Here is a 23,852-nt window from a genome sequence, read left to right on the forward strand (position 1 = left end):
AAAAGCTTCAAGTTCCCCGGCTTGGCCCCTAAGACCCACACAAAGTTTTACAGATGCACCATTGAGAGCATCCTGTCGGGATGTATCACTGCCTGGTACGGCAACTGCACCACCCGCAACCGCAGGGCTCTCCAGAGGGTGCTGCGGTCTGCCCAATGCATCACCAGGGGCACAATGCCTGCCCTCTAGAGCACCCGATGTCAAAAGAAGACCAAAAAGATAATCAAGGACATCAACCACCCAAGCCTCAGCCTGTTCACCTTGCTATCATCCAGAAGGCAAGGTCAGTACAGGTGCATCAAAGCTGGGACCGAGAGACTGAAAAACAGCTTCTATCTCAAGACCATCAGACTTAAATAGCCATCACTTGCCGGCCTCCACGCAGTACCCTTCCCTGAACTTAGTCATTGTCACTTGCCGGCTACCACTCGGTTACTCAACCCTACACCTTAGAGGCTGCTAACCAATGCACATAGACATGGAATCACTGATTACTTTAATAATGGAACACTGGTCACTTTAGTAATGTTAACATACTGTTTTACTAATTTCATATGTACAGTATATACTGCATTCTATTTAAGGCCATCTCATTCTACTATTGCTGTATATATACCATTCTATCCTACGTATTCTACAGATATACTAAATATTCTATCCACATACCGTCCATAATGTCTATGCATCCCATCACACACATATATAATATATAATAATTACAACAAGCAATGTCGGAGACAGAAGTGTATATATATATATATATATATATATATATATATATATATATATATATATATATATATATATATATATATATATATATATATCCGACATTGCTTGTTGTAATTATTATAGATTTCTTAATTCCATTCTTTTACTTTTAGATCTGTGTGTATTGTTGTAAATTGTTAGATATTACTGCACTGCTGGAGGTAATAACACAAGCATTTCGCTACACCTGCAATAACATCTGCTAAATATGTGTATGCAACCAATACCTTTTTATTTGATTTGTAAACAAGAGTAATAGTGACCTGTAGTAGGATAAAAAGATAGATACTAATGGTAATGGCAATCAATAATCAATGAACAGCAGCATAGGTGTGAGGGGGAGCAGTAATTGTGTAACCCGTAAGATAAAGGTGCAATCTGTAAGATGTGGACATGCAAATTGCCTTTCATGTCTATGTCTATCAAATACCTGTATTCTACCCTACTATAGTAGTCGATAATGAATCATATCATAAGGAATCATTCTCTCATATTAGATGAGAGGCAAACTTTTGGAACCTCATCCATCATGACAATTACGACATTAAAAGCAGATAAACAAACTGCATTGCCCCCATTAGTCTTATTAATGCAGACACATCACATTTTGATGCCGTGATTTTTTTAAGCAATAGGCCTAGTTACACAATTGAGGAGTATCCTCCTTATTGCCAAAGGCTTCAGAGCAGGTCCTCTAATCTTATAATGACCTGGAAATTCCTCATATTGTGTACAGACAGACACTTCTGATCGTAATAGCTTGGGAGGACGAAGTTAGGGAATTCCAGCTTTTGGAAAACAGAACTCCTCCCTGGTCTGAGTGGAATATAAGGACAAGCTGCAGACCACAAACCAACACAAAACACAAGGGAGTTCAAACTGCCTGACTGACTAACTAACTAAGGAGCTGGAAGGTAAGAGATGAATCTGTTATATGAGGCAGTCACAGTTTAAGTTGAATACATTATCTGTAAATATGTCAGCAATTCATATAGTAGCCTATGCTCTCTCTCACCCTCATGTTTCCTTCAGTTTGTTGCATCTGCAAGTATGAAGCTGCTTCTAGCTGGACTTGTTCTGACCCTCGTTGTAGGAGCTCAAGCTCAGTGGTACCGCTTCCCTGGTGAAGCTGCTCGAGGTCCGTTTATAAACTTTAATCATTGTTTCTTTATTGTTGACAGAAATAGATACATAAACCAATAGCAACAAATCTATCAAGAGCGACAAATCATTCAAGAGCAACATGTACTGTATTTGAGGACTCCTTTAAAGTCATTGTTATTTCTTGAGGCTAGTGGTTTGAAAATGTGTAAAGTTCCTTGGAAGTGTCAAACTCAACATCTGTGTCCTCCTGACCCTGCAGGTGCTAAAGACATGTGGCGTGCATATGGCGACATGAAGGACGCCAACTGGAAAAACTCAGACAAGTACTTCCACGCTCGGGGCAACTATGATGCTGCCAGGAGAGGACCAGGGGGCAGGTGGGCAGCAGCAGTCATCAGGTGGGTGATTCTCAAATATCTGTGAGATGCTTATAATGTGGTTCAGTTGGTCATCAAATTATCTCATAAAAACTTTGTCCTTTCTCTAATTAGTTCTTTATGCCACTTTTTGTAAAAAAAACAAATGTCTGGTCAGAAAGACAATTTTACCATTATTGGTTTACTGTGGTTGGCGAGTTACTTATGTAATATTTCTCCTCTCTCAGTAATGGCCGGGAGATGGTTCAGGGTTCCAGTGGTCGAGGACATGAGGACTCAGCAGCTGACCAGGAGGCTAACCGCTGGGGACGTAATGGAGGGGACCCCAACCGCTACAGACCAAATGGACTCCCAAGGAACTACTGAACCTAAAAAAAGGAGGTTACTAGCCAAACTGAAGGACCACATTCCAAACAAATATATTGCACTTAATTACTGCTTTTGATAAAAATGTCATATTCTCAAAAATTATTTTGCCCAAATGCTCTGCTAATAGACAGGTACATGGTACTGAAACTTAGTATACAATGTATTTCAAAAGTGTTGCAAAAATAAAGTGATTACACAACCAGAGACCGAATGTCTTTCTGTATTCAGTATGATACGACTGGGAAGGTTGGAAAGACATTTTGAAATCCTGAAATGTACACTCAAATGATCTGGTGTTGACATTTTCCCAGCTTTCAACTGGCAACCGGTCAGCCCTTTACAACTAGAAAGAGGGACTTTTGGACAGTGGGGTAGCTGTACATAGTACATGTTTTTCATAGGATAGACATAGAAGAAGCTGAAAAAAACATAGGAGACAAGAGGCTAAGATTAATGCAGATGACGAGGTGATGTGAACTTTGAGAGTGCAACAACAATTCTTTGCCTCTGCCCATCCCTAAGCTCCCTCCCTCTCTCCAACACAACACACACCGTGTCCTCCCCTTCTCACTTACAACCAATAGATGCTGGTTTAATCGACCACTGATCCACCACACACACACAGACAGACAGCACATCACAGCACAGTAGATCCTTTTATAAAGACAACAAAGCGAAATATTCGGTCAAATATATATTGTTACATGCCTGCAAAGAGAGGAGTGCTGTGAGCTGACAGATATACACCCATATCTCTATTCACAGTATTGGATGTCCCATCTCCCTCTCTCTTTCTCTGCTTTCTCTTGCTCCATTCAAATACAATGCACACACACACAAATCAGGAGAGATTTGGGAGGAGTAGGAGCAGAGGAAATAGAAGAGTTGGGGTTAGAATTAGGGTTGAGGGAGGGGTGGAGGGGAAGGTTTGATGTGATTGGTCCAGAAGGAGGGTGGCTGTACAATCATATTCTTCTGAAAGCAGGGCTCAATGAATGAACACTCTTCATTTCAGGTAACCAGCCAACACAACATTGAGGTAAATGCTACTATGCCCAGGGATAAGCCAAGTACTTTCCATGCACAGGTGTGTCTCAAAGCTTTAACTGAGTGTCAGACTACTGTTCTGATATGGATTTGTACTCTGTTCTTTTCCAGTTCTCCTCCACAGCTGGCCAATAACTTGACTGACTGACTAAAACTGATGGTTGAACATTGGCTGGTTGTCCGAGGTATTCTCCATCCATCTTCCACTAATCCATTGTTTTCCTTAAACACGGAGGTGCAGATCACGTTTACAGATACACTGACAGAGAAACTGCCAGAGTAACTGTGTCTCAGATAGATGGCAGACAAGCAGATCAGGTAAGTGCGGATAAGGATATTGATGGAAACAGAAGAATCTGAGAGGATTTTAGCACATTTTTTAATTGATGTTCTAGTTTGAGTCTTGAACTAATTCCGCCACCATTTTCCCGCTCTCTCATTCTTGTTTTTAACTTTTGTTATTGATTGGTCATTGTCACCTTTTCGATCCCTTCTCACCCTTCTCTCTTTCTCTTTCTCTCAGTTTACCTGCCAAATTGATCAATGGGGGAATTGCTGGACTGATAGGTGTGACATGTGTATTTCCTATTGACCAAGAGCCAAGACCCGTCTCCAGAACCAGCAAAATGGTCCCCGTCTCTCCACAATGCTGTTCAACACACACTTTTAACCAGTCTCATTTAGAAATTTTAAAACTTGCAGTTTGCTTGTAGTATCTGCATACCTCTGGTTGATTCTCTGAGGTCTTTGCAAAGTAATCCTTTGTGTTCACTACACAGGTCAGATTGCCTTATCAAGACCATCCGGTCAGAGGGATACTTTGGCATATACAGAGGTAGGACAAAATTGTGTGTGTTTGTGTTTGCGTGTGTTCATGCGTGTGTGTGTGTGTGTGTGTGCACACAGGTTTGAGCATGTTCTTTGTTTATGACTCTGTGTCTCTCTATTTCTTTGACCATTAGGTGCTGCTGTAAACCTGACTCTGGTCACTCCAGAGAAGGCCATCGAACTAGCTGCCAATGAATTCTTTAGACAGCACCTGTCCAAGGATGGGTGAGTAGTGCTCAGAGGCCTCTTTCAAATACCTGCCTGTCAAATACAATCATACACCAGTCGTAACTGACTGGTACACCAACCTCTTGCCCACTCTGATCTCTTTGAATAGATGTACTTGAAAGATGTAGTGTATACTACATCAGCTTTAACTGACTTCTTGTTTGGATTTGATATACATATCACAAATAGGATTCTAATAATATCTTCACTATGTGCTGGGATCTAGTGGTAATACATTAGAGGTATAAATATTTTGTAAACATACAGCATGGATGATAGGAGCAATCCCATAAGCTCCTGCAGCATTATCCGCATGACATACCTGGCATATCTTTAGCGTCCCTCAACACTTCCATGGGGACCAACAACATGGCTGATAAATTATTGAGTGACCTGCGCTAGTGAACTGGTGAATTATTAACATGTTTCTAAGACTGTGTGAGTGCGTCAGTGTGTGCATGTATGTTTCTTTATGTGTATCACTAATGGTATGTTTATTGTTTTATGCATGTTTATTGTTATGTCCTATGTGTATAGAAACAGAGAGTTTTATGTTGTATGCATTTTGTTTAATGTATGGAAATCACTTGAGATAGCACCAGACCATCCAGAGAAATTAGCAAAGTAATTGAACCAAAATAATGATGACATTTGTTCTCTCTCTCAGTCAGAAGCTCACCCTGCTGAGGGAGATGCTGGTAGGTTGTGGTGCTGGTACATGTCAGGTAAGATCAGTTGGGGTATCAGCCGCAGACATCTTTCTACTACCATCTTGTGGCTCAACAGTAATTATGCACAATAGTTGTGTGTCTGCCTGGGTATTCTCTGTGTCACGGAGGCTCTCCGCACTGCTAAAGCTAACTCTCTCTCCTCTGCTCTCATCCTTCTAGACCTATCTGCTGCCTTTGATATCGTGAACCGTCAGATCCTCCTCTCCACCCTCTCCGAGCTGGGCATCTCCGGCGCCGTCCACGCTTGGATTGCGTCCTACCTGACAGGTCGCTCCTACCAGGTGGCGTGGTGAGAATCTGTCTCCGCACCACGTGGTCTCACCACTGGTGTCCCCCAGGGCTCTGTTCTTGGCCCACTCCTATTCTCGCTATACACCAAGTCACTTGGCTCTGTCATATCCTCACATGGTCTCTCATATCATTGCTATGCCGATGACACACAATTAATCTTCTCCTTTCCCCCTTCTGACAACCAGGTGGCGAATCGCATCTCTGCATGTCTGGCAGACATATCAGTGTGGATGACGGATCACCACCTCAAGCTGAACCTCGGCAAGACGGAGCTGCTCTTCCTCCCGGGGAAGGACTTCCCGTTCCATGATCTCGCCATCACGGTTGACAACTCCCTTGTGTCCTCCTCCCAGAGTGCTAAGAGCCTTGGCGTGACCCTGGACAACACCCTGTCATTCTCCACACACATCAAGGCGGTGACCCGATCCTGTAGGTTCATGCTCTCTACAACATTCGCAGAGTATGACCCTGCCTCACACAGGAAGCGGCGCAGGTCCTAATCCAGGCACTTGTCATCTCCCGTCTGGATTATTGCAACTCGCTGTTGGCTGGGCTCCCTGCCTGTGCCATTAAACCCCTACAACTCATCCAGAACGCCGCAGCCCGTCTGGTGTTCAACCTTCCCGAGTTCTCTCACGTCACACCGCTCCTCCGCTCTCTCCACTGGCTTCCAGTCGAAGCTCGCATCCGCTACAAGACCATGGTGCTTGCCTACGGAGCTGTGAGGGGAACGGCACCTCCGTACCTTCAGGCTCTGATCAGGCCCTACACCCAAACAAGGGCACTCCGTTCATCCACCTCTGGCCTGCTCGCCTCCCTACCTCTGAGGAAGCACAGTTCCCGCTCAGCCCAGTCAAAACTGTTCGCTGCTCTGGCACCCCAATGGTGGAACAAGCTCCCTCACGACGCCAGGACAGCGGAGTCAATCACCACCTTCCGGAGACACCTGAAACCCCACCTCTTCAAGGAATACCTGGGATAGGATAAAGTAATCCTTCTAACCCCCCCTTAAAAGATTTAGATGCACTATTGTAAAGTGGTTGTTCCACTGGATATTATAAGGTGAATGCACCAATTTGTAAGTCGCTCTGGATAAGAGCGTCTGCTAAATGACTTAAATGTAAATGTTAAATGTAAATGGGTAGAAGAAGGAGAGAGGAGGATGTATGTTCCCCAGTCAATGTTTCATGACTAACCAATGTCTTGTCAGCCAAACAAACACAAACAGATCACAGAGATCTGATCAGTTAGAACCAGTAACAACAGCATTGTTATTGTGTACAATAGTTATTTTATTGCTTGACCACATTTGTGACTCTTCATTGTGTTCCTGTGTCTCCCCACATTTAAATTTGTTTGTCAACTTCTCCTGAGGCATTCCTGCTTCTCTGTCCCTGGTTAATGATGTCACACTTATGATACTGATGATGTTGTGTGTGTTATGACACATGTAGAGGATCAGAGGAAGCTGATGTTCAAGGCTGCAGTTGGGGTCCCTGGGGGCCCAGTGGAGTTGAGGTCCCATACAGCAATGCACCTCACCCCGGGAGACGGTAAGGACATCTCCGTACAGCAATGCAGCTTACCTGTGGATGGTAAGGACAGTTGTGTGTGTGTGTAGACATGTATGAGTGTATATACAGTTGTAAGGTTTTTCCATGCATCGGCAAGACAGAACAGCTGCCTCTGGTAAGACAAGGGGTGGAGGTCTGTGTCTATTTGTCAATAACAGCTGGTGCGCAAAATCAAATATTAAGGAAGTCTCGAGGTTTTGCTTGCCTGAGGTAGAGTATCTCATGATAAGCTGTACACTACACTAATTACCAAGAGAGTGTTCATCTATACTTTTCGTAGCTGTCTATTTACCACCACAAACCGATGCTGGCACTAAGACCGCACTCAACGAGCTCTATAAGGCCATAAGCAAACAACAAAATGCTCATCCAGAGGCGGTGCCCCTAGTGGCCGAGGACTTTAATGCAGAAAAACTAAAATCTGTTTTACCTGTTACATGTGCAAGAAGAGAGGAAAGAAATTCTAGACTACCTTTACTCCAAACACAAAGATGCGTACAAAGCTCTCCCTCGCCCTCCATTTGGCAAATCTGACCATAATTATATCCTCCTGATTCCTGCTTATAAACAAAAACTAAAGCATGAAGTACCAGTGACTCACTCAATATGGAGGTAGTCAGATGACACAGATGCTAAGCTACAGGACTATTTTGCTAGCAAAGACTAGAATATGTTCCGATTTCATTGAGGAGTATACCACATCAGTCACCTGCTTCAACAATAAGTGCATCAATGACGTTGTCCCACAGTGACTGTACGTACATACCCCAACCAGAAGCCATGGATTGCAGGCAACATCCGCACTGAGCTAAGCTGTTCCAGACGACTGTGTGATCACGCTCGCCTCAGTCGATGTGAGTAAGACCTTTAGAAAAAAATTTGAACAACCTTTTTCTCCCCAATTTTAATCTTGTCTCATCGCTGCAACTCCCCAACGGGATAGGAAGGCGAAGGTCGAGTCATGCATCCTCCGAAACATGACCCACCAAACCGTGCTTCTTAACACCCGCTCGCTTAACCCGGAAGTCATCCGCACCAATGTGTTGAAGGAAACAGCACCAATTGTGCACCGCCCTATGGGACTCCTGATCACGGCCAGTTCTGATACAGCCCAGGATTGAACCTGGGTCTGTAGTGACGAATGTAGCACTGTGATGCAGTGCCTTAGACCACTGCGCCACTCGGGAGGCCCATGAGTAAAATCTTTAAACAGGTCAACATTCACAAGGCCGCAGGGCCAGAGGAATTACCAGGACGTGTACTGCGTGCATGCGCTGACCTACTGGCAAGTGTCTTCACTGACATTTTCAACCTGTCCCTGGCCGAGTCTGTAATACCTACATGTTTCAAGCAGACCACCGTAGTGCCTGTGCCCAAGAACACTAAGGTAACCTGCCTAAATGACTACTGACCCATAGCACTCACGTCTGTAGCCATGAAGTGCTTTGAAAGGCACCATCAGCCCAGAAACCCTAGACCCACTACAATTTGCATACTGCCCCAACATATCCACAGATGATGCAATCTCTACTACACTCAACACTGTCCTTTCCATCCTGTTCAAAATGAACAATTACGTGAGAATGCTGTTCATTGACTACAGATCAGTGTTCAAAGCCATAATGCCCTCAAAGCTCATCACTAAGCTAAGGACCCTGGGACTAAACACCTCCCTCTGCAACTGGATCCTAGACTTCCTCACCAGCCACCCCCAGGTGGTAAGGGTAGGCAACAACACATCTTCCATGTTGATCCTTAACACGGGGGCCCCTCAGGGGTGCGTGCTTAGTCCCCTCCTGTACTCCCTGCTCACCCATGACTGCGTGGCCAAGCACGACTCCAACGCCATCATTAAGTTTGCAGACGACACAGCGGTGGTAGGCCTGATCACCGACAACAATGAGACAGCCTATAGGAATGAGGTCAGAGACCTGGTAGTGTGGTGCCAGGACAACAACCTCTCCCTCAATGTGATCAAGACAAAGGAGATGATCGTGGACTACAGGAAAAGGAGGGCCGAGCACGTCCCCATTCTCATCAATGGGGCTGTACTGGAGCAGGTTGTGAACTTCAAGTTCCATGGTGTCCACATCACCAACACACTATCATGGTCCAAACACACCAGGACAGTCGTGAGGAGGGCAGGACAATGCCTATTCCCCCAAAGATTTGGCATGGGTCCTCAGATCCTCAAAAAATCTACAGCTGCACCATCGAGAGCATCCTGAATGGTTGCATCACCGCCTGGTATGGCAACTGCTCGGCCTCCGATCGCAAGGGGCTACAGAGGGTAGTATGTACGGCCCAGTACATCACTGGGGCCAAGCTTCCTGCCATCCAGGACCTATATACCAGTCAGTGGCATAGAAAGGCCCTTATTTTTCTTAAAACTACATTGTTGGTTAACCTCTATGGGCTAGGTGGGACGTCCCACCTACTCAACAGCCAGTGTAATCCCGTGGCGCGATATTCAAATACCTCAAAAATGCAAAAACTTCAATTTTTCAAACATATGACTATTTTACACCATTTTAAAGACAAGACAATCGTTAATCTAACCACACTGTCCGATTTCAAAAAGGCTTTACAACGAAAGCAAAACATTAGATTATGTCAGCAGAGTACCCAGCCAGAAATAATCAGACACCCATTTTTCAAGCTAGCATATAATGTCACATAAACCCAAACCACAGCTAAATGCAGCACTAACCTTTGATGATCTTCATCAGATGACAACCCTAGGACATTATGTTATACAATACATGCATGTTTTGTTCAATCAAGTTCATATTTATATCAAAAACCAGCTTTTTACATTAGCATGTGACTAGCATGTGACTAGCATTCCCACCGAACACTGCCGGTGAATTTACTAAATTACTCACGATAAACGTTCACAAAAACATTAACAATTATTTTAAGAATTATAGATACAGAACTCCTCTATGCACTCGATATGTCCGATTTTAAAATAGCTTTTCGGTGAAAGCACATTTTGCAATATTCTCAGTAGATAGCCCGGCATCACAGGACTAGCTATTTAGACACCCAGCAAGTTTAGCACTCACCAAAGTCAGATTTACTATAAGAAAAATGTTATTACCTTTGGTGTTCTTCGTCAGAATGCACTCCCAGGACTTCTACTTCAATAACAAATGTTGGTTTGGTCCCAAATAATCCATTGTTATATCAAAATAGTGGCGTTTTGTTCGTGCGTTCAAGACACTATCCGAAAGGGTAAATAAGGGTGACGAGCATGGCGCATTTCGTGACAAAAAAATTCTAAATATTCCATTACCGTACTTCGAAGCATGTCAACCGCTGTTTAAAATCAATTTTTATGCCATTTTTCTCGTAAAAAAGCGATAATATTCAGACCGGGAAAGCGTGTATACGTACAAAGAGAGAGAAAATAAAAACATCTTGTGCCCTCGTGCACGAGCCTGAGTCTCAGAGTACTCTGACCAGCCACTATCCAAATGCGATAATGTGTTTCAGCCTGGGGCTGCCTCGATATCATTCAGCTTTTTCCCGGGCTCTGAGAGCCTATGGGAGCCGTAGGAAGTGTCACGTTACAGCAAAGATCCTCAGTCTTCAATAAAAAGAGCCAAGATGAACAACAACTTGTCAGACAGGCCACTTCCTGTTCAGAATCTTCTCAGGTTTTTGCCTGCCATATGAGTTCTGTTATACTCACAGACACCATTCAAACAGTTTTAGAAACTTTAGGGTGTTTTCTATCCAAAGCCAATAATTATATGCATATTCTAGTTACTGGGCAGGAGTAGTAACCAGATTAAATCGGGTACGTTTTTTATCCGGCCGTGTCAATACTGCCCCCTAGCTTGTAAGTAAGCATTTCACGGTAAGGTCTACCTGTTGTATTCGGCGCATGTGACAAATAAAATGTGATTTGATTATGCCTGCCGTAAGCCAATTGATACAGTATGTGTATTACAGTGATTAAGACCAGAATTCAGACCATGACACAGGGAAGTCAGGAGGACACCTACAGCGGAGTGACAGAATGCATCAGGTAACCTCTCCTTCTCACTCTAACTCTTCCCTCCTGGTTTTAACAGGCCCTTTCTGATCGATTATATCCATATTATCTGATGGTAGAACATTAAAACATCTACTGGTACTATGAAATAAACGGAGAAGGCATTTTAGACTAGAAAATTCAGTACATGTCGGATTTAAAATTTTTACGACCGTCCTGATGCGAACACCAGATTTGTCGTAAACTTTCCAAATATTGAATGAACTAAATACATTTTTTACATTTACATTTTAGTCATTTAGCAGACGCTCTTATCCAGAGCAACTTACAGTAGTGAATGCATACATTTCATACATTTTTTTTCTTTTCATACTGGACAAGGTGGGATCTTTTTGTCTGTAAAATGAATTATGTGAGAAATGGTGGCGGAAAGGCTTTTAATTGCAAATATTGATTTAATAAAGTAATCTTGCAGTCACAAGATGAAATGAGTGGTCGTCCCTCTCCGACTTTGGAAAGCATACAGTTTATTAGGCTACAGATGAAATAAACTATGATGAACTTCACAGCATGGTGAAATTGCAAAGTGATGAGCTTGATGCTCCTTTCCCAAAAATATTGAGGGTTTTATTCTAGTGACAAAATGAACAACCAGTGCTTGGCTGCCATTTCACAATTAAAAATAATCTCGTGCTCATGTCCATAAACTCATTCTGATTTGTTGTGGCCCCCACAATCATTTAATAAGTTGCCCATCCCTGATGTAGGCTATACCCGCACTGTATCTACGAGCTGTTGGCTAGAGTGCATGTGCCAATACCAGAGTGGGCACATTCGCTATATTAACTCAATATTTTTTGTAACAAAACCATCAGTTGAAAATGTAATGGAAACCAATGGCATTTAACCGAGAAAGTTTTTTATGTGCACTACGTCATCATACACAGAATTTTATCTGCAAAAAGTTTATCTGATGGAAACACGTATCTGGTGGGAAAATTCTCAGATTTTATTCATGCAGATTTGAGAATATTCACATGAAAATCTGGTGCAAATTGGATGGAAACCTCGCTATAGATTAAGATTTGAGATGTATATTAAAAAGGTTTTGTGGCAAAACGCTATATATCAATTATTTAGCTGGAATGGAATGTTTGTATCCTGCAGATTTGAGATATAGATATAGTACTTTATTGATAATTTTGTAAATATGTATTTTTTATATTGATGTCACAGACATATCAGTAGACAGGAATTCTAATGATATCTAGTTTATGTACACCAGTGGAGACTGATGAGGGGCGGACGGCTCATAATAATGGCTGGAATGGAGTAAATGGAATGGTACCAAATACACTGCTCAAAAAAATAAAGGGAACACTTAAACAACACAATGTAACTCCAAGTCAATCACACTTCTGTGAAATCAAACTGTCCACTTAGGAAGCAACACTGATTGACAATAAATTTCACATGCTGTTGTGCAAATGGAATAGACAACAGGTGGAAATTATAGGCAATTAGCAAGACACCCCCAATAAAGGAGTGGTTTTGCAGGTGGTGACCACAGTCCACTTCTCAGTTCCTATGCTTCCTGGCTGATGTTTTGGTCACTTTTGAATGCTGGCGGTGCTTTCACTCTAGTGGTAGCATGAGACGGAGTCTACAACCCACACAAGTGGCTCAGGTAGTGCAGCTCATCCAGGATGGCACATCAATGCGAGCTGTGGCAAGAAGGTTTGCTGTGTCTGTCAGCGTAGTGTCCAGAGCATGGAGGCGCTACCAGGAGACAGGCCAGTACATCAGGAGACGTGGAGGAGGCCATAGGAGGGCAACAACCCAGCAGCGGGACCGCTACCTCCGCCTTTGTGCAAGGAGGAGCACTGCCAGAGCCCTGCAAAATGACCTCCAGCAGGCCACAAATGTGCATGTGTCTGCTCAAACGGTCAGAAACAGACTCCATGAGGATGGTATGAGGGCCCGACGTCCACAGGTGGGGGTTGTGCTTATGTAACAGTGTAGGTTCCGTCCCTCTCTTCGCCTCAACCCGGGCTCGAACCAGGGACCCTTGCACACATCAACAACTGACACCCCACGAAGCATCGTTACCCATCGCGCCACAAAAGCCGCGGCCCTTGCAACGCAAGGGGAAACCCTACTTCAAGTCTCAGAGCGAGTGACGTCACTGATTGAAATGCTATTAGCGCGCACCACCGCTAACTAACGAGCCATTTCACATCGGTTACACTCACCCCCCCCTTTGACCTCCTCCTTTTCCGCAGCAACCAATGATCCGGGTCAACAGCATCAATGTAACAGTGTAGGTTCCGTCCCTCTCTTCGCCCCAACCTGGGCTCGAACCAGGGACCCTTGCACACATCAACAACTGACACCCACGAAGCATCGTTACCCATCGCGCCACAAAAGCTACGGCCCTTGCAACGCAAGGGGAAACCCTACTTCAAGTCTCAGAGCGAGTGACGTCACTGATTGAAATGCTATTAGCGCGCACCACCGCTAACTAACGAGCCATTTCACATCGGTTACACTTACAGCCCAACACCGTGCAGGACGTTTGGCATTTGCCAGAGAACACCAAGATTGGCAAATTCGCCACTGGCGCCCTGTGCTCTTCACAGATGAAAGCAGGTTCACACTGAGCACATGTGACAGACGTGACAGAGTCTGGAGACGCCGTGGAGAACGTTCTGCTGCCTGCAACATCCTCCAGCATGACCGGTTTGGCGGTGGGTCAGTCATGGTGTGGGGTGGCATTTCTTTGGGGGGCCGCACAGCCCTCCATGTGCTCACCAGAGGTAGCCTGACTGCCATTAGGTACCGAGATGAGATCCTCAGACCCCTTGTGAGACCATATGCTGGTGCGGTTGGCCCTGGGATTCCTCCTAATGCAAGACAATGCTAGACCTCATGTGGCTGGAGTGTGTCAGCAGTTCCTGCAAGAGGAAGGCATTGATGCTATGGACTGGCCCGCCCGTTCCCCAGACCTGAATCCAATTGAGCACATCTGGGACATCATGTCTCGCTCCATCCACCAACGCCACGTTGCACCACAGACTGTCCAGGAGTTGGCGGATGCTTTAGTCCAGGTCTGGGAGGAGATCCCTCAGGAGACCATCTGCCACCTCATCAGGAGCATGCCCAGGCGTTGTAGGGAGGTCATACAGGCACGTGGAGGCCACACACACTACTGAGCCTCATTTTGACTTGTTTTAAGGACATTACATCAAAGTTGGATCAGCCTGTAGTGTGGTTTTCCACTTTAATTTTGAGTGTGACTCCAAATCCAGACCTCCATGGGTTGATGAATTGGATTTCCATTGATTATTTTTGTGTGATTTTGTTGTCAGCACATTCAACTATGTAAAGAAAAAAGTATTTATCAAGATTATTTCATTCATTCAGATCTAGGATGTGTTATTTTAGTGTTCCCTTTATTTTTTTGGGCAGTGTATGTTGTTCGCATTGACTGCATTCCAGCCATTACTGTGAGCCGTCCTCCCCCCAGCAGCGTTGTAGTTCTTGACACAAAACGGTGTGGCTGGCACCTTCTGCCATACCCTGTTCAATGGCACTTAAATCTTTTGTCTTCTTTCAATTGTCTCAAGGCTTAAAAATACTTGTTTAACTGGTTTCCTCGTATTCATCTACATTGATTGAAGTGGATTTAACAACTGACATCAAATGAGGGATCATATATTTTACCTGGTCAGTTTTACCAGTCACGGAAAGAGCAGGTATTCATTTAAGTGATAATGCCCTCGAAACGGGTGTTGATAGGCCCAAGATGAAGTCGAGGGCCGGCAAACCGTGCCAATATATCCTCTAAACACCAGCTTTGAGGGCATTATCAATTTTATTCAACGGGTTACCAACATATTTTAATAAAAATAAATGTCATTTTGATGAAATTATTCTTACTATTTCATCCTTCACGAGATATATCTCAACACAAATCTAAGAACGCTCCCCAAGCCGGCTGGTCGTTCATTCTATCGGTTCGGTTGCCAGTGACACGACTCCGTCGTTAAGTCTTTTTTTCTGTATCTACGGACGGACCTAGTCGTTAGTATGGAAATTGAACTTTTAGTACGGACTGGCAACATTCTTATCCATTGCTTTCTAGCTAGCCAACTACGGCTAACTTAGTCACATCAAACAGTGCAGACAGAATAAAAGCAAACTGGCGTCATTTGCGTTTGTTTAAGCTGTTTTCTAGTGACATTTATTTGGATACATCCATAACAACAAGCTAATGATGCGCAATTTCCCTTGACATAGCTCTCTCGTCAGGACACTGAGTATTCAGAGGAGCTAGCCAACAACACAGCTAACACAATCACTTCAAACTGTAGCCTAAAAAGCCTATTCCTGCTCTTTTCCCACGATGCATCAAACACATTTGGTGTGTCGTCATACTGGTCTCTGACTTGTGGTCAGACTCGCTCGTGTGGAACCACCTTAAATTTGCGCCTTTTTTCACGGTTGATTTGAATGTCATTGAGAACAGCGAAGTGTCAAAGATTTTTTTTCGCCAAAAATTCTTTCTGAATTTAAAGGTAATCCTCGAAGTAATAATCTAGTTTTTCAAAAGTATCTGTAATCTGATTACAATATTTTTGCTGCTAACGACATTTTGCTGCTAACGAAATGAATTACAGGTACAGTTTTTTTGTAATCCTTTACATGTAACGGGTTAGATGTAATCCGTTACTCCCCAACCCTACCCTTAGTGTATGACATCATCTTATCTAGGGTTCGATATCTATAATCACCAATGTATCATTTGTACAGTTCTTATATATATATATTTGTCACATTTGACTGTAAAACCTTGCCGTACTACTGTTTTCTCTGTGAGTGAGGTCGATATATGGCATTTTGCAACAACATATGATAGTCTCTCTGAAATGAAACCATCTAATGATAGATTTCAAACAAATACATTTAATAACCATAACCTGATTAGATGGGGAAAAACACACCCATCTCTGTCTATATTTCATCATGTCAACTGTCTATTTGGGGCTACGGTTTGTTTTGGACAGGACCATAGTAATGATGCTGAGGAAATTCCGAAGTTTCATTTCCAGTCAGAACTGTTTCTATTAGTCAGGAACGGAGAACTGGCATCTCAGCTGGCTTTCACTGCCAACAAAACATTACTGGTAATATGTCCATATGAACTATGTTTGGTTTTAGTATTTTTTTCTAAACTTTGGGCAAATGTCTCATGTGGTTTTCAAGCTTTTGGGAGGGTTTCAAGCTGCTGAATCTGGCAGGTAAATGCATCCAGGAGATAAAAAAAAATGTGTAGCTTAAGTATCACTTTCACTAGCTAACAGGGGGAAAAAAATGGCTAGATTATTTTTTACACCAGTCTGGACACTATTCCTTTTAATTCCAAGTCAGATTGAGATTGACTTCATAATTTAAACCTAACCTAACCTTAGCTCTTGAGAACCCACGGCCATCCAGCCATGGGTTCTCATTTGAACAATAACAGCGGGGTCAATGTTTTGTGTAACTGTTAATCATCACCGTGTGCAATACAGTTTCGGAAACCTCAGAAATTCTATTTTCATATCACCCCAAAATTATTTTACAAATACACAGATTCCCACTGAGGTGTTTTGCATTGCACTTCCTGAACTAATGGAAACTCAGGAGGGAACAACAAAAAACGTTGGCTTGAAGTTGTTACACAGAACACCTCAGTGGAAATCTGTGGTAAAACAGTGTATCTTTTATATTTGTAAAGTTATTTATGGATAAGTTCAGTGTTCAAGGTTTCCAAAACCATATTGCAATCACCGATCAATTATTTCTAGATAGAGGTTTTCACACTTGACCAAATAACTTCAGCTAATGAAAAGGAACATTGAATGACTCCAATTGTAACGAGTGTGCTGAGAGTCATTAACCAAGTTCAAGGCATGAGTGTTTTAATAAATAAAAGGAACAATGACCACACAGACATGAAAACAGAGTCAATAAAACCTGAAGAAAGAACCAAGGGAAGTGACAGATATAGGGAAGATAATCAAGGAGGTGATGGAGTCCAGGTGAGTGTCATGAGGCGCAGGTGCGCGAGACGATGGTGACAGGTGTGTGGGATACTCAGCAGCCTGATGACCTAGAGGCCAGAGAGGGAGTATATGTGACACCAATGTAAAATTGGAGTCATGAGAAGGGCTAACCTAACCTATGACCTGACCCATCACCTTATATATATATTACTGCCCCCCAGTTGTGACATCCCAAAAAACACACAAAAACTCTACAACCCATATTTCTTCTAGCCTCCCACAAATGCTTTATCTTCTTAACACTAAAACTGAAACAAAATAATATAAAAATGAAATATGTATATTTTCATACAACTTAAACTAAATAGAAACTAGTACTAATGTAAAAACGAACAGAAATAAAAACAAATATAAAAACACATAACCTTGCTGTGCTTTCTCCATACTGATATGTCATTATGCTACCAACATGACGTCATCATGATAGCACTGGCCATAAAAGTTTAAAACTAGTTAAAAACTTATTTTTTCCTTTTTTTGTTACCTTTCAAAATTCTAATATTTGGTAACACTACACGAAGGTACTATTTTAAGTGTGTTTTAAGTACAGGTATTTGCCAATATAAAGGAAACACTTGAGTAAAGGAGGGATACAAAGTATTTTGAAAGCAGGTGCTGCCACACAGGTGGGGTTCCTGAGTTAATCAAGCAATGGGCATGCCATTACTTTGGCTATCATGGCTATGCCCTGTAGGATGACAATGCCCCCGTCCACAGGGAAGGAGTGGTCACTGATCTGGTTGGCTGAATATGAAAATTATGTAAACCATATGCCATGGCTATTTCAGTGACCAGATCTCAACCCAATTGAACACCTATGGGAGATTCTGAAGCAGTCCCTGAGACAGTGTTTTACACCAAAATACAATGATTTGCAATTGAGGACTAAAAGCTAACTAGGTTTTCTAATGCCTTCTTTGTGAGGCATTGGAAAACCTCCATGGTCTTTGTTATTGAATCTTTGTTTGAAATTCACTGCTTGACTAAGAGACCTTACAGATAATTGTATGTGTATGGTACAGAGATTAAGTAGTCAAAAATCATGTTAAACACTACTATTGCACACATAGTGAGTCCATGGAACTTATGTGACTTGTTAAGCACATTTTTACTCCTGAACACATGTAGGCTTGCCATAACAAAGGGATTGAATACTTATTGACTCAAGACATTTCTGATTTTCATTTTTATTAATTTGTAAAAGTTTCTAAAACCAAAATTCCACTTTGACATTATGGGGTAATGTGTCTAGGCCAGTGACATAACATCTCAATTAAAACATTTTAATTTCAGGCTGTAACACAACAAAATGTGGAAAAATCAATGGATGTGAATACTTTCTGAAGGTACTGTACATGTCGATAGCAGAGGGAGCACGCCCTAATCCACATTGACGGTGGTGCAGTGGAGAAGGTGAAAAGCTTCAAGTTCCCCGGCTTGGCCCCTAAGACCCACACAAACTTTTACAGATGCACCATTGAGAGCATCCTGTCGGGATGTATCACTGCCTGGTACGGCAACTGCACCACCCGCAACCGCAGGGCTCTCCAGAGGGTGCTGCGGTCTGCCCAATGCATCACCGGGGGCACAATGCCTGCCCTCTAGAGCACCCGATGTCAAAAGAAGACCAAAAAGATAATCAAGGACATCAACCACCCAAGCCTCAGCCTGTTCACCTTGCTATCATCCAGAAGGCAAGGTCAGTACAGGTGCATCAAAGCTGGGACCGAGAGACTGAAAAACAGCTTCTATCTCAAGACCATCAGACTTAAATAGCCATCACTTGCCGGCCTCCACGCAGTACCCTTCCCTGAACTTAGTCATTGTCACTTGCCGGCTACCACTCGGTTACTCAACCCTACACCTTAGAGGCTGCTAACCAATGCACATAGACATGGAATCACTGATTACTTTAATAATGGAACACTGGTTACTTTAGTAATGTTAACATACTGTTTTACTAATTTCATATGTACACTATATACTGCATTCTATTTAAGGCCATCTCATTCTACTATTGCTGTATATATACCATTCTATCCTACGTATTCTACAGATATACTAAATATTCTATCCACATACCGTCCATAATGTCTGTCTATGCATCCCATCACACACATATATAATATATAATAATTACAACAAGCAATGTCGGAGACTGAAGTGTATATATATATATATATATATATATATATATATATATATATATATATATATATATATATATATATCCGACATTGCTTGTTGTAATTATTATAGATTTCTTAATTCCATTCTTTTACTTTTAGATCTGTGTGTATTGTTGTAAATTGTTAGATATTACTGCACTGCTGGAGCTAATAACACAAGCATTTCGCTACACCTGCAATAACATCTGCTAAATATGTGTATGCAACCAATACCTTTTTATTTGATTTGTAAACAAGAGTAATAGTGACCTGTAGTAGGATAAAAAGATAGATACTAATGGTAATGGCAATCAATAATCAATGAACAGCAGCATAGGTGTGAGGGGGAGCAGTAATTGTGTAACCCGTAAGATAAAGGTGCAATCTGTAAGATGTGGACATGCAAATTGCCTTTCATGTCTATGTCTATTAAATACCTGAATTCTACCCTACTATAGTAGTCGATAATGAATCATATCATAAGGAATCATTCTCTCATATTAGATGAGAGGCAAACTTTTGGAACCTCATCCATCATGACAATTACGACATTAAAAGCAGATAAACAAACTGCATTGCCCCCATTAGTCTTATTAATGCAGGCACATCACATTTTGATGCCTTGATTTTTTTAAGCAATAGGCCTAGTTACACAATTGAGGAGTATCCTCCTTATTGCCAAAGGCTTCAGAGCAGGTCCTCTAATCTTATAATGACCTGGAAATTCCTCATATTGTGTACAGACAGACACTTCTGATCGTAATAGCTTGGGAGGACGAAGTTAGGGAATTCCAGCTTTTGGAAAACAGAACTCCTCCCTGGTCTGAGTGGAATATAAGGACAAGCTGCAGACCACAAACCAACACAAAACACAAGGGAGTTCAAACTGCCTGACTGACTAACTAACTAAGGAGCTGGAAGGTAAGAGATGAATCTGTTATATGAGGCAGTCACAGTTTAAGTTGAATACATTATCTGTAAATATGTCAGCAATTCATATAGTAGCCTATGCTCTCTCTCACCCTCATGTTTCCTTCAGTTTGTTGCATCTGCAAGTATGAAGCTGCTTCTAGCTGGACTTGTTCTGACCCTCGTTGTAGGAGCTCAAGCTCAGTGGTACCGCTTCCCTGGTGAAGCTGCTCGAGGTCCGTTTATACACTTTAATCATTGTTTCTTTATTGTTGACAGAAATAGATACATAAACCAATAGCAACAAATCTATCAAGAGCGACAAATCATTCAAGAGCAACATGTACTGTATTTGAGGACTCCTTTAAAGTCATTGTTATTTCTTGAGGCTAGTGGTTTGAAAATGTGTAAAGTTCCTTGGAAGTGTCAAACTCAACATCTGTGTCCTCCTGACCCTGCAGGTGCTAAAGACATGTGGCGTGCATATGGCGACATGAAGGACGCCAACTGGAAAAACTCAGACAAGTACTTCCACGCTCGGGGCAACTATGATGCTGCCAGGAGAGGACCAGGGGGCAGGTGGGCAGCAGCAGTCATCAGGTGGGTGATTCTCAAATATCTGTGAGATGCTTATAATGTGGTTCAGTTGGTCATCAAATTATCTCATAAAAACTTTGTCCTTTCTCTAATTAGTTCTTTATGTCACTTTTTGTAAAAAAAACAAATGTCTGGTCAGAAAGACAATTTTACCATTAATGGTTTACTGTGGTTGGCGAGTTACTTATGTAATATTTCTCCTCTCTCAGTAATGGCCGGGAGATGGTTCAGGGTTCCAGTGGTCGAGGACATGAGGACTCAGCAGCTGACCAGGAGGCTAACCGCTGGGGACGTAATGGAGGGGACCCCAACCGCTACAGACCAAATGGACTCCCAAGGAACTACTGAACCTAAAAAAAAGGAGGTTACTAGCCAAACTGAAGGACCACATTCCAAACAAATATATTGCACTTAATTACTGCTTTTGGTAAAAATGTCATATTCTCAAAAATTATTTTGCCCAAATGCTCTGCTAATAGACAGGTACATGGTACTGAAACTTAGTATACAATGTATTTCAAAAGTGTTGCAAAAATAAAGTGATTACACAACCAGAGACCGAATGTCTTTCTGTATTCAGTATGATACGACTGGGAAGGTTGGAAAGACATTTTGAAATCCTGAAATGTACACTCAAATGATCTGGTGTTGACATTTCCCCAGCTTTCAACTGGCAACCGGTCAGCCCTTTACAACTAGAAAGAGGGACTTTTGGACAGTGGGGTAGCTGTACATAGTACATGTTTTTCATAGGATAGACATAGAAGAAGCTGAGAAAAACATAGGAGACAAGAGGCTAAGATTAATGCAGATGACGAGGTGATGTGAACTTTGAGAGTGCAACAACAATTCTTTGCCTCTGCCCATCCCTAAGCTCCCTCCCTCTCTCCAACACAACACACACCGTGTCCTCCCCTTCTCACTTACAACCAGTAGATGCTGGTTTAATTGACCACTGATCCACCAGGTCAATTTGTTGAGTGTAACGATATAGCAGGGAATCCTGTTATTAGTGGTGCAGGGGAAGTAAGGAGGCCTGCAGGTACTATATAGGCTTGAACAGCTGGTCCAGGAGGATAAAAAGTGGTAGGTCAGTTCATGACAAATTACAATTATAATATTGGTATCTGCCACGTCCATTTCAGTATATTTGTTAATCATTGAGCGTCACTGATGAAATCGTTGTGAAAATAGAGACATGCTCTTGAACAAAAATGGTGCCAGGCTATCCTTGTTGTGACATCACAAGAGAAGCATGGGGAGAGAGGGCAAAGGGGAGAGAATGGATGCCCCTGCTGTTAATCAATGGAACATGACTGTTTGAATGAGGATTCAATTCAACATACTATGCAACTCTTTTGAGACCGGAGGTTAGATGAGCAGGTTATGTATAAGTTAACACAGATAGATAATATGCATAAAATTAGCAAACAGCTAGGCTTTTGAACATAACCTCTCATTATTACAGAATGCAGAATTACAGGCGTACTGTAAAATATGCACAGACATACAATGCTTTGATGAGCCTGACCACACCTCCACACAAGCAACCAATGAGAGTATGGTCCAAAGTACTGTACCACCATCTTTGGAACAGACTTTGAACAGAGTGGGAGAGAGAGAGAGAGAGCGAGAGACAGAGACAGAGACAGAGACAGAGACAGAGACAGAGACAGAGAGATGAGCTAAGAAATTGTAACACAGAGGAATTGTAACTCAGGTATATGGCTTTCCTAGATTTTCTCTTTTTGTCACTCTTAATTAGAAAATATGAACTTTAGGGCTCAAAGTGAGGTCAATAGCAATAGATTTTGCAGTATCAAATATCATAGATTTCGCTATATCATGATTAACTTCACCTGAGATGTGAAATGGGTAGCAACAGGGTTCAGCTTCACCAAGTGGAAATAAGTAGCCTCAGCAGTTGCACTCAGCATCGATGTGATGAGCCCTGAAATGCAGCAAGGAAAACATAAGCATAATGTACTGAATATCCGATCTGTGTATACATTTATGTGGAAGGTTCACCGGGTAAGCAATGATGTGTAGTTAACGAGGGTGAATTATGTTAAGTCAGGTTTACCTGACAATCATAACACTCAAATCTGAATGTGCAAGGCAGATAGGTGGTGGAATGGGTTTAGTGTTATGTAGAAGTATTTATTTATGATGTATTAACAAACTAGATGTGGTAAGTCTCTCCATTACCACATGTAATCCATTCCTGGCAATGAAAAATACATGAGCTCATACTGTATATATAAATGAAAAGCAGACATTGAATAGACAGACCCCTCCTGTGCCTTCTCTTAGGTACTATTCTATGATTAGCCCCCCCCCCCCCCCCCCCCCCCCCCACACACACACACACACACACTGAGACAGCACAGCACAGCACAGTGGATCCTTTTATAAAGACAACAAAGCAAAATATTTGGTCAAAGATATATTGTTACATGCCTGCAAAGAGAGAAGGAGTGCCGTGAGCTGACAGACTAGACCTCAAACAGATATACACCCATATTTCTAATCACAGTATTGGATGTCCCATCTCCCTCTCTCTTTCTCTGCTTTCTCTTGCTCCATTCAAATACAATGCACACACACACAAATCAGGAGAGATTTGGGAGGAGTAGGAGCAGAGGAAATAGAAGAGTTGGGGTTAGAATTAGGGTTGAGGGAGGGGTGGAGGGGTGGAGGGGAAGGATTGATGTGATTGGTCCAGAAGGAGGGTGGCTGTACGATCAT

The 23,852-nt window shown here is 42.5% G+C and overlaps 2 protein-coding genes and 1 pseudogene across 2 annotated transcripts; all 3 read left to right on the forward strand.

Moving 5' to 3' along the window:
* The first annotated feature begins 1,628 nt into the window (after nucleotides 1-1,628).
* saa5 (Serum amyloid A-5 protein) lies at nucleotides 1,629-2,824 on the forward strand. Its single transcript, NM_001146565.1, is given in 4 exon segments — nucleotides 1,629-1,685; nucleotides 1,804-1,909; nucleotides 2,135-2,273; nucleotides 2,480-2,824. Coding segments are annotated over 3 exon segments (366 nt in total). The 5' UTR covers nucleotides 1,629-1,685; nucleotides 1,804-1,821; the 3' UTR covers nucleotides 2,619-2,824.
* Nucleotides 2,825-3,966: 1,142 nt separating this feature from the next.
* On the forward strand, nucleotides 3,967-4,821 carry LOC145864239 (mitochondrial glutamate carrier 1-like; annotated as a pseudogene).
* A 15,548-nt stretch (nucleotides 4,822-20,369) lies between these two features.
* Nucleotides 20,370-21,660, forward strand: LOC123730763 (serum amyloid A-5 protein). The gene is made up of 4 exons (XM_082969553.1): nucleotides 20,370-20,519; nucleotides 20,638-20,743; nucleotides 20,969-21,107; nucleotides 21,314-21,660. Exons 2-4 carry the CDS (start codon nucleotides 20,656-20,658, stop codon nucleotides 21,450-21,452), a joined length of 366 nt encoding a protein of 121 aa, XP_082825679.1. The 5' UTR covers nucleotides 20,370-20,519; nucleotides 20,638-20,655; the 3' UTR covers nucleotides 21,453-21,660.
* Nucleotides 21,661-23,852: the final 2,192 nt, after the last annotated feature.

This window comes from Salmo salar, chromosome 26 (genome assembly GCF_965601325.2).
Source record: "Salmo salar chromosome 26, fSalSal1, whole genome shotgun sequence".
NCBI classification, from domain to species: Eukaryota; Metazoa; Chordata; class Actinopteri; order Salmoniformes; family Salmonidae; genus Salmo; species Salmo salar.